General features: G+C 48.1%; 1 protein-coding gene across 8 annotated transcripts in view; it reads right to left on the bottom strand.

The window, feature by feature from the left end:
* pdlim5a (PDZ and LIM domain 5a) overlaps positions 1-12,155 on the bottom strand; it is a 292,715-nt gene that overhangs the window by 15,862 nt on the left and 264,698 nt on the right. For all 8 annotated transcript variants that reach the window (XM_038792764.1, XM_038792763.1, XM_038792761.1 and 5 more), the window contains one exon: positions 7,050-7,230. In XM_038792764.1, coding sequence (XP_038648692.1) covers positions 7,050-7,230 — 181 coding nt within the window. The remainder of the gene's footprint in view (positions 1-7,049; positions 7,231-12,155) is intronic.

Below are 12,155 nucleotides of genomic sequence, written 5' to 3'. Positions count from 1 at the left end.
TTCTCTTTGGTCAATATGTTCCTCTTCTTTTTCTGAGTCTTCGGTCACGTGTTTGATTCCAAACACCTTATTGTATCTCTGAGGACAGTTTATTGCATAATGGAATTTCGGATCACACCTAAAACACGGATTGACCACACCCTGGGCAATTCTGGGGTTGATTTGCTGTTGCAATTTCTCCATTCATTCCTCCTGCACATAACTGTCAAAGGTTTTTCTTTCCTCGTTATTGTCAGTTATAAATCTTCGACCAATTGACGTTTGCGGACTGTTTCTAGTCCACCTCACCATCCCTTTAACATTGTGTCATCCACAGTCTGTCTTATCGCCGATCAGCCCATTTGTGTGTCGGGAAGGAATGTTTGCCCCCGGACCCTTTTTAGAGCCTCTGACATTTGTTCCAGCAGGGTGTGTCTTCCTGAAAATCTAACTCCCGTCAAAACCAGAAACCTATCCATATTTCTAAGTTTAGCACAACCCAATACTTGCACGGCAGTACTGATTGAGGAATTTCTAGATGGAAGTTTTGCAGTTTTGTATACAGTCTGCTAAAGTCTATTACGTGCTCGACTCTGCAGGTGTCCTCCGACTTTCTAATTTTGTCAAAATCCGCCCAAGCCTCATAAGCACTTAATATTTTTTGTAATTCTGATACATGAAAGTTAATAATGTACCCGAACCTTCATCTGAGTTTAAATGCTCCAGCTCCAATTCTGAGAATGCCCTGCACCTTATTATGCTTTCATATGGTACAAAAGTGACAAGCCCATTCCTTGTATTTTCTTGGGCAAGGACGTAACCCATGTCCACATGGCAACTTCATTCTCCCATTGGTCAGAAGTGAGATTCATCACACAATGGTGGGCAGTCGTATATAGATATTTTACACTTGGATTCAGCCATTTATTTTCCAAGTTGGTCTAAATTACTCCACAAGGTTAAAATTCAAAATACAGGGCTGGATTCTCCGTCTGGGAGACTAAGCGTTAACGCCGGCGTGGGAACAGTGGCGTTTTACAACCGAAAAAACAGCGCAAAATCTCCACCGATCCTCCGTCTGGTGGGGGGCTAGCAGACACACAGTGTAAGGCCCCCGGCTCTCGCTGTGGATACAGCAGGAGAATTGCTGGGTCCGTGGCTGTGCACGCGGCGGCCTGCAGCAGCCGCACAGTGCAACATGGCGCCGGCCGTGCGTGGACCCGGCCTGTCAAATATTGCCCCCCTTTGGCCAGGCCCGCCACCCCCTGGATCACCTCCACCAGTGCCCCCAGCCCTCGCCATAGCCCCCCCTGCCCGCGGATCACTGGACTTAGTCCGCAGCTGCCACGCCAGGTTCCCGAAAAAGAATAGCACACGCGCCCCACGCCGTAGGGAACCTGGCATTGGGGGCGGAGCATCGGGCGAGGGCCTCAGCTAACGTCCTGAGGCCGTCCTGATGGTGTGCGGCGTACTTGCAGAGTACGCCGTTTTGGAGAGGGCGGAGCGTCACAGAAGCGACGCCACCCCCGATTTTGCCGCCAATGCGGATTCTCCGGCCGATCTCCCGACTTTGCTGCCAACGCGGGTTCTCCGGCCGATCTCCGAATGCGATTTCGGCGTCAGAGACCGGAGATTCCTGCCCACAGTCTTTTGTCTGAAGAAATTTTAGTTTGCAATCTTTTTTCTTCCTTTGCTCACAAGTGTGACGCATCTTTTGCTACCGTTGTTAGATTCTGAAGGTAACGCTGCACTAAGAACTGGAAAGCAAGTCTTGACTTCAGGTTTATTGTGTCCAACAATCGCTTCTCCATCAAAACCACTGTGCCACAGTGCTTCCCCCATCCCTTCCCCCCCCCCCCCCCCACCCCTCCCAGAAGCATGATGGGATTCCCCTTGTCCTCACTTTTCATTTGTCCTCACTTTTCATCTCACCAGCCTCCATATTCAAGAGATCATAGTCATAGTCATAGAATTTACAGTGCAGAAGGAGGCAATTCGGCCCATCGAATCTGCACCGACCTTTGGAAAGAGCAACCTTCCACCCGATCCCCGTAACCCAGCAACCCCACCTCACCCTTTTGGACACTAAGGGCAATTTATCACGGCCAATCCACCTAACCAGCACATCTTTGGACTGTGGGAGGAAACCGCAGCACCCGGGGGAAACCCACGCAGACATGAGGAGAACGTGCAGACTCCGCACAGACAGTGACCCAAGCCGGGAATCGAACCTGGGACTCTGGAGCTGTGAAGCAACTGAGCTAACCACTGTGCTACCGTGCTGCCCTTTCTGCCAGCTCCTGCATGATGCCACCAATAAACACATCTTCCCCTCACCCCACCTGTCAGCATTCCAAATGGACCATTCCCGCTGTGACACCCTGGTCCACTCCTCTATCAGCCCCAGCACTACATCCCTTTCCCCTGGCACCTTTCCATGCTATTGTAGGAAGTGCTACACCTGCCCCTGTCCAAGACTCCAAACACTCCTTACAGGTGAAGCAGCGATCTACCTCCTTCCTTCAATTTAGTCTGTCCTATTCACTGCTCACAATGTGGTCTCCTCTACCCTGGGGAGATCAAACGCAGACCAGGTGACCACTTTGCAGATCACCGCCAATCAGGTCACAAGAATGACCCGAATCTTCTGGTCGATTGCCATTTCAATTCACCATCATGCTGCCTTGCTCACAATTCTGTCCTCGGCCTGCTACGATGTTCCACTGAAGCCTAAAGCAAGCTGGAGGAACAGCACCTCATCTTCCGACTAGGCATCTGACAGCCTGCTGGACTCAACTCGGAGTTCAAAAACTTTAGACTATGAATTATTGCCTTCATTTTATCTTTTGTCTCCTCGTATCTTTCAGATAGCAGTGACCTTTATTCTGTTATTAATACCCACTCGGGACCTGCTATGACCATTCCTACCCTCTTTGCCTTTTGCTCCACATCTTTGTAATTTAATCACCTCCTTTAACCTATTCCTGACCTTCCCTTTTGCTCCGCCTGACCCTCCCTCCTTTTCTTCCCACCCCCATCTTTCAACGGCATAAAAACCCTTTGCATTTCTGCCTCCCTTCAGTTCCAGAAGTCATACTGATTGCTTCACAGTGCCAGGTCCCAGGTTCGATTCCCAGCTTGGGTCACTGTCTGTGCGGAGTCTGCACGTTCTCCCCGTGTCTGCGTGGGTTTCCTCCGGGTGCTCCGGTTTCCTCCCACAAGCCCCGAAAGACACGCTGTTAAGTAATTTGGCCATTCTGAATTCTCCCTCCATGTACTAGAACAGGCGCCGGAATGTGGCGACAAGGGGATTTTCACAGCAACTTCACTGCAGTGTTAATGTAAGCCTACTTGTGACAATAAAGATTATTATTAAATGCTAACTCTGTTTCTCTGTCCACAGATGCTGCCAGATCTGCTGAATTTTTCTGGAACGTTTCGTTTTTATTTCTGTTCTCCGACATTCCCCTGAGGAGTCGACCCCACCAAGGGAGACAGGGAGGGGGTGTCCTCATTATGCTGGACTGAAACCTGTGACAACACTGTTGTGATTATATTAAACCATTACAAACAAGCAGAGAAGCAACTAATATTGTGGGATGATTTTGCTTGCCTTCAGTGTGCGTTTGTGCGCAGCTAACACAAGAATCAAACAATGGACCCCAATCTCATGAGACCAATTTTTGGAGGAAACATCAGATGTAAAAGTAGTAGACGGGGATTTAAAGATCAGCAAGGCAATCGGATTTTTACACGTCATAAGCAATCCTATCAAAGCAGCGCTTTTTGAGAGAAGTTAACAGATCAAGGAGCAAATCACTTCAACCCTCCAGAATTTCTGACCCTCCTTTCAAGGTCAAATTATATGCTACACACTGGAGTCACATTACAAATGACGAAACGTCAATTGTATTGGCTGCTGACAACAACTTTGCCCAAACACCTCAACTTGCCAACTGATGCAGGAATTTTCTACCGGTGAGGCATTATCGAGGGAAGCAGTAAAGTGTCAGGCAAACAAATATCTTCTGCAACTACATAGAGGCTGACATGGAGCATAAACACCAGTATGGAGCTGTTGGGCTGAATGGCCTGTTTCTGTGCAGTGCAGTGGAGAATTTATCCTCCCATCTGCATCATAGGCATTAAACTGCACAGCCCTCAGAATGACCAGTTTCCTCCTCTCTTTATTCTTTATTGCCTCTGGCAAGGTCAGCATTTGTTACCCAATGCTACTTGCCCTGGAACTGAATGACTTGTTCAGCATGAAGCAGGAAAAGGAACAACAAGAATCAAACTTCCTGTAGCGAGCGATCCCTCCCACCTGCTCCCCACGCTCACCCCAACCCCTGTACCTGACAGAGAACGGGGCTCCTGCACTGAGGGAGCCAGCAGCCTGCTTGCACCATCTGTGTGCGGCCTGTGAATTGGGATTGCAAAGATCTGAGGGAGACTCTGGCTGTGGTCCTGAAATCGGCCGGTGGGGAGGGGGGGAGGAAGCCAAAAGTCCAGAAAGCATTCCTCTGGCACAGCCCAGCAGCTGGTTCCAATTAGGGGCCAGTTCCATCTGGGATTCCTTCACGTTCATCAAAGAGCCCAACTTTCCATTTGGAGTTTCTAAAACGTTCCTTTTCCTGGAACCAGCCAACTTGTTATCCATCTAGACGAATACGTGAATCCTAGATGCGCTGTTATTACCGGAGATACATAAAAGATCAGAGGGTAGATAGATGGTAAAAATTGCACAATTGTACCATGTGACCTCTAAATGGAGTATGAAAGGTGTCTGTTGCTCCAATAATTACACAAAAGTACAGCGCAGATCTACATCTGGGCACACCAGCTGAATAACTGTGGGCAGCGTGGTTGTCTAGATTCATGTTTTTCTGTTTTCATGGATAGTGTCCAGATTCCTGAGCTGTCCAATCCCATTGGGTAGAGCAGGATTTTTGCGGCAAGGGAACTTTCCCCGCAGATTTCCTGTTCAAATTCAATGCCTTGGGGTTGGAGCAAAGTACAGTGGGGCAGCTTCAATCCAGAACAAACCTGCCAGGTGGGGCGTTTTGATGAACTCCTATTTAAGCCTTTTCCAAGAGTCAATTACAAGGGGTCACGATTTCAAGGTGAGAGGGGAAAAGTTTAAAGGAGATGAGCGTGGAAAGCTTTTTATGCAGAGGGTGGTGGGTGCCTGGAACGCTTTGCCAGCGGAGGTGGGAGAGGCGGGTACGATAGCATCATTTAAGATGCACCTGGACAGATATATGAACGGGTGGGGAACAGAGAGAAGTAGACCTTGAAAAATAGGCAACAGGTTTAGATAAAGGATCTGGACCGGCGCAGGCTGGGAGGGCCGAAGGGCCTGTTCCTGTGCTGTAATTTTCTTTGTTGTATTTGGTCACACTGGACCTAACCTTGCTGGAAATTGATAATTCAGCCATATAAGCTCCCTGGGGCTTGAGGAAACAAGCAGTAAAAACCATATTGGCAGACGGGGCAGTTATAACAGAGTGACAGGTTTATTCTTTAGCCATGTGCCCTTGCACTGCTGTCACTTGCCAATTAAGTCCTCAGGGAGCCGAGGACAATCTTAAATTGGGGCCTGAGATATCAGGAAGTTCACACAAAGGTCAACTCACCCAAGGACGGACATACTTCCTTTGGTCAAGGCAAGGTTCACCAGATTGGCTCCTGGGCTGAAACGATTGTCCTTCAAGGAGAGATCGAGTACAATAGGACCATGGTCTCTGGGGGTTCGAAGAATAAGAGGTGATCTCCTCGAAATGTACAAAACCGTTCGAGGGCTTGACAGGTCAGATGCTGAGGGTCCGTTTCCCCAGCTGAACAGTCTGGAACGCGGGGTCGTCGTCTCACAATAATGGACCTGGCACCTCAGAGATGTTTATTCACTCAGAGGGTCATGGAACCTTTAGAATTCTCTACCTGGAGACCTGTGGATGCCCATTCATTGAGTAAATTCAAAGCATTTTGACAGATTTTTGGACATTATGGAATATGAGGGATAGGAGGATAGGAAAGGAACATGAATATAGTGTAGAGGCTCAGCCTTGATCGTATTGAACGGGAGAAGAGGGTCAAGGGGGCTTGTGCCCTGCTCCTGATCCCACCTGTTAACTTATGTTCTTAAGGTTCAATCGAGAATGCGAATCAGCCTTGTTTAAAAAAAATACAGTTTTGTTGTAAGCCAGATGGAGGTGTCTCCTTTGAGGTCCACTGGAAACCTGCGGTCTCCTCATACTTGGCTATTTCAGAGGGCTGTTAACTTGCGGTCTCTGGATTATTATTCTACATCTCTGCATCACTAACGCAGTAACGTAACCGTTATGCTATCGTACCCTAATTGATCAGCACCCCACACACCACCTTTACCATTCACTCCTGCTACCACCATCAGTGGCAGCTGTATCTACAAGATACACAGCAGCAACTCACCAAGGTTCCTCCGACAGCACCTTCCAAACTCTATTACCCGGAGGACAGGGCAGCATCTGCATGGGAGCACCACCGCTAAATTTCCCTGTCAAGCCGTACACCTTCCTGCCTTGGAACTATATTGCTGTTGCTTCAATGTTACAGAGTTAAAATCCAGAAGCTCCATCCCCATCAACCCTGTCGGTGCATCAACACCACATGGACTACAGTGGTTCATGAAGGTCCAAAAGATGTGCAGGTTAGAGGAGTTACAACGTTGACCAGATGTTAAATATTTCGCCAGCACAGCGGAAAACCTAAATCAGTGGTTAAATTACCCTGGTTTACTTTTATGTATTGAACAAGTGATTACGTATGCAAAGGAAAGAACTGTTTGTTTGTTTATGTGACACTTTGGCTAAGAAACGACACATCCTGAGACCTTCAGGGTGATCGAGGTTTCAAAATGAAAAGGAGAGGGATGGCGGAAGATCTGAAAGGAGGATGGGATGCTGTCAACCGAGGAATATAGAACAAGTGGAATGAGTCAGCCTGAATATGTGAATTATTTAGGTTTTGGTATGACTGGTTCTTTCTGGATGGTGTATTAGGTTATAGTTTCAGCATCTTAAATTACTTACCCCTAAGATCTTCCTCTGGCACCTGGCGCATTCAGGAGCAAAGAACTGCTCGTAGCACTTCTCACAATACACAGACCCCTTCTCTTCCATAAAGCCAATGTGGGCAAGGGACAGCTTACAGTAGCTACATGTAAACTCTTCAGGGTGCCAGGATCGACCCATTGCCACAAGGAACGGACCTCTGCGAGAACAAACATAGAGCAATTACGACACAACCAGGGAAAACCAAACTACGTATCTAAAAACACGTCAAAAAATAAAATGGCAGCAGCATTTGTGTTTTCTCACAGATGGAAGGCGGAGAAAGAATTTCTCAGCTAGTCTCTTGGCTCAAACCTCCACTTTGAGAGCAGGAAGGAATCTTTTATCTTATCTTTGAAAAGGAAGATGCTCTCCAATAGATTTTCCATCCTCAGAAATACAGGCGTAAATCAGGTTTGGGTGAAGAGTTGAGGGCAGTCCAGAGAGAGACACAGACCACTCAAGCTAAGGTGCACAGTCATTGAAACTCATGTCCACTGATTCTCCAGGGGAACCCAAAGCCAAAACTACCCCGACAGCCTAAAGGCCTTAAAAAAGGGGCACATATTATTCCTTATTTTAATACTTCAAATCTAAAGTTTTTGGCAGAAGGCAGTAGTGAAGGGAGGCGTTGGCATAGTGGTATTGTCGCTGTCCTAGTAAACCAGAGACCAGGGCAATGACTTGCGAACGCAGGTTCGAATCCCATCACTGCAGGTGATATAATTTAAACTCAATAAAATATCTGGAATGAAAAGTCTAACGATGGCCATGAAACCATTGTTGATTGTCGCAAAAAAACATCTGGTTGACTTTATGAAAAGAAAATCTGCCGTCCTTACCCGGTCTGGCCTACATGTGACACTGTGAAATGGCCTTACAAGCCACTCAGTTGTACTCAACCGCTATGAAAACACAAAAAAGAATGAAACCGGACAGACCATCCGGCATCGAGACAGGCACTGGATACACTGGACAATCCCAGCCCTGCCACCCCTGTCACGCCCTCCTTACTAACATCTGGGGGCTTGCGCCAAAGTTGGGAGAGCCGTCTGACAGACTCATCAAGCAACAGCCTGACATAGTCATACTCACAGAATCATACCTAATGGATAATATCCCAGACACCACTATCACCATTCCTGGGTCTGTCCTGCCCGTGAGACAGGACCCAGCAGAGGTGGCGGCACAGTGGGATACAGTAAGGAGGGAATTGCTCGAGGAGTCCTCAACATCGACTCTGGACCCCATGACGTCTCAGGGCTTCAGGTTAAACATGGGCAAGGAAACCTCCTGCTGATGACCACATACCATCAGCTCCTGAATCCCTACTCCTCCATGTTGAACACCACTTGGAGGAAGCACTGAGGGTGGCAAGGGTGCAGAATGGGCGACTTCAATGTCTATCACCAAGAGTGGCTCGATAGCATCACCACAGATCGAGTTGGCTGGATCCTAAAGGATATAGCTGCTAGACTGGGATTGCAGCAGGTGGTGAGGGAACCAACAAGAGGGAAAAACATACTTGACCTCATCCTCACCAACCTGCCTGCTGCAGATGTATCTGCCCATCACAGTTTCGGGAGAAGAGACCGTCGCACAGTCCTTGTGGCGACAAAGTCCCGTCTTCACATTGAGGATACCCTCCATCGAGCACTACCACTGTGCTAAATGGGATAGTAAGAAGTCTTACAACACCAGGTTAAATTCCAACAGGTTTGTTTCAAATACTAGCTTTCGGAGCACTGCTCCTTCCTCAGGTGAATGGAGAGGTACGTTCCAGAAACATATATCCAGACAAACGCCGGCATCTCCACTAAGTGGGATAGACTTCAAACTGATCTAGCAACTCAAGACTGGGCATCCTTGAAGTGTTGTCGGCCATCAGCAATAGCAGAATTGTATTCAACCACATTCTGCAACCTCATGGCCCAGCATATCCCCCACTCTACCATTACCACCAAGCCAGGTGATCAACCCTGGTTCAATGTAGAGTGCAGGAGAGCATGCCAGGAGCAACATCAGGCATACAGAAAAATGAGGTGTGACCCTGGTGAAGCTACAATACAGGACTATTTGTGAGCCAAACAGCATAAGCAGCAAATAATAAACAGAGCTAAGCGATTCCACAACAAACCCATCAGATATCAGCTCTGCAGCCCTGCCACATCCAGCCGTGAATGGTGGTGGACTATTAAACAACTCACTGGAGGGGGAGGCTCCACAAATATCCTCATCCTCAATGATGGAGGAGCTCAGCACATACGTTCAAAAGACAAGGCTGAGGCATTCGCAACAATCTTCAGGCAGAAATGCCAAGTGGATGATCCATCTTGGTCTCCTCCAGAGGTCCCCAGCATCACAGATGTCAGCCTTTAGCCAATACGATTCACTCCACGTGATACCAAGAAACAGCTGAAGGCACTGGATACGGTAAAGTCTATGGGGCCCTGACAATATTCCGCAATAGTACTGAAGACTTGTGCTCCAGAACTGGCCGCACCCCTTGCCAAGCTGTTCAAAGAACAAAGAACAATACAGCACACGAACAGGCCCTTCGGCCCTCCAAGCCTATACCAGTCATGATACCAACCTTTGCCAAAACCCTCAGCACTTCCTTGTGCCGTATCCCTCAATACCCATCCTATCCATGTGTTTGTCAAGATGCCTTTTAAATGCCATTAATGTATCTGCTTCCGCAACCTTCCCTGGCAACGCGTTCCAGGCACTCACCAATCACTGCGTAAAAATACCTGCCTCGCACGTCTCCTCTAAACTTTGTCCCACAGACCTTAAACCTATGTCCCCTGGTGACTGACCCCTCCACCTCGGGAAAGAGTGTCTGCCCATCCGCTCTGTCTGCCCATGCCCCTCATAATCTTGTAGACCTCTATCAGGTCATCCCTCAACCTCCGTCTTTCTAATGAAAACAGAGCGTGTCTGTTCAGTCTCTCCACATAGCTAACACTCTCCAGACCAGGCAACATCCTGGTAAACCTCCTCTGCACCCTCTCCAAAGCCTCCACATCCTTCTGATAAGTGTGGCGACCAGAATTGTGTGCAATATTCCAAGTGCGGCCTTACCAAGGTTCTATACAACTGTAGCATGACTTGCCAGTTTATATACTCGATGCCCCGTCCAACGAAGCATATTCCATATGCTTTGACTGCCTTGTCCACTTGTGTTGCCACCTTCAAAAATCTGTGGACCTGCACGCCCAGATGTCTCTGACTTTGTATATTTCTAAGAGTTTTGCCATTTACGGTATAGTTCCCCTCTATGTTAGACCTACCAAAATGGATTACTTATACAGTACAGCTACAACACTGGCATCTACCCGGCAATATTGCCCAGGTATACCCTGTACACAAGAAACAGGACAAATCCAACCCAGCCAATTGCCGCCGTATCAGTCTACTCTCCATCATCAGCAAAGTGATGGAAGGAGTCATCAACAGTGCTATCAAGCAGCACTTACTCAGCAATAACCTGCTCACGGACACGGACAACTTAGGTACCGCCAGGGTCACTCAGCTCCTGACCTCATTACAGCCTTGGTTCGAACATGGACAAAAGAGCTGAATGCCAGAGGTGAGGCGAGAGTGACTGCCCTTAACATCAAGGCAACATTTGATTGTGTATGGCATCAAGGAGCCCGAACTAAACTGGAGTCAATGGGAATCAGGGGGAAAACTCTCTGCTGGTTGGAGTCATACCTGACACAAAAGAAGATGGTTTTGGTGGTTGGAGGTCAATTACCTCAGCTCCAGGACATCACTGCAGGGGTTCCTCAGGGCAGTGGTAGTGTCTTGGGCTCAACCATCTTCAGCTGCGTCACCAATGACCTTCCTCCCATCATAAGGTCAGAAGTGGGAATGTTTGCGAATGACTGTACAATGTTCAGCGCCATTCACGACTCCTCAGATAATGAAGTTGTTCATCAATCACTTGGCTGCATGGTGTACCGCAAACAACCTCTCTCTAAATGTCAGAAAAACCAAGGAACTGATCATCGACTTCAGGAAGCGCAGCACGACACCCCCCCCCCCCCCACCCCCCCGCCAACCCCCACCCCCAGACTGCATCAATGGCTCCGAAGTGGAGATAATCAATAGCTTTAAGTTCCTGGGGGTTACCATCACCAACAGTCTGTCCTGGTTCACTTATGTTGATGCAACGGTCAAGAAAGCCCAACAACGTCTCTACCTCCTATGGAAGCTGGAGAAATTCGGCATGTGTGCATTGACTTCTACAGACGTGCCACCATAGAGAGCATCCTATCTGGCTGCATCACAGCTTGGTATGGCAACTGCTTGATGTACCATTTGTCAATGTACTCTGTCGATTATTTTTTTTTGTCGTACCTAATGTGTACGTTCCCTCGGCCGCAGAAAAATACTTTTCTCTGTACTTCGGTACATGTGACAATAAATCAAATTAAATCAAATTCAAATGCAGCAAGTCCTGGACAATATCCAGGCTTGGGCTGACAAGTGGAAAGTTACATTTACACCACACATGTGCCAGGCAATGACCATCTCCTACAAGAGAGGATCTAACCACTGTCCCTTGATATTCAATGGCATTACCATTGTGAATCCCCCACAAACATCCTGGGGTATACCATTCATCAGAAACTGAACTGGACTAGCCATATTAAAACTGTGGCTACCAGGGCAGGTCAAAGGCTAGGAATCCTATGGCGAGTAAATCACCTGCTGACCCCCAAAGCCTGTCCACCATCTGCAAGGCACAAGGCAGGAGTACAATGGAATACTCTCCACTTGCCGGGATGAGTGCCGCTCTAACAGTCAAGAAACACAACATCATCCAGGACAAAGCAGCCGCTTGATTGCTCCTCCTTCCACAAGCCTTCAAACCCTCCAACATTGACGAACAGTGGCAGCCTTGTGTATCATCTACAAGGCTCCTCAGGCAGCACCTTCCAAATCCACAACCAGTGCCATCTAGAAGAATAAGAGCAGCAGATACCTGGGAACCCCAACCTGGAGGTTCCCCTCCAAGTCACTCACCATCCTGACTTGGAAATATATCGTCGTTCGTTCACTGTCATTGGGGCAAGG

The sequence above is a fragment of the Scyliorhinus canicula genome, chromosome 3 (genome assembly GCF_902713615.1).
Source record: "Scyliorhinus canicula chromosome 3, sScyCan1.1, whole genome shotgun sequence".
Taxonomy (NCBI): domain Eukaryota; kingdom Metazoa; phylum Chordata; class Chondrichthyes; order Carcharhiniformes; family Scyliorhinidae; genus Scyliorhinus; species Scyliorhinus canicula.
Note: the sequence above shows the minus strand (reverse complement) of the source record. Positions and strands in the feature narration are given on the sequence as shown.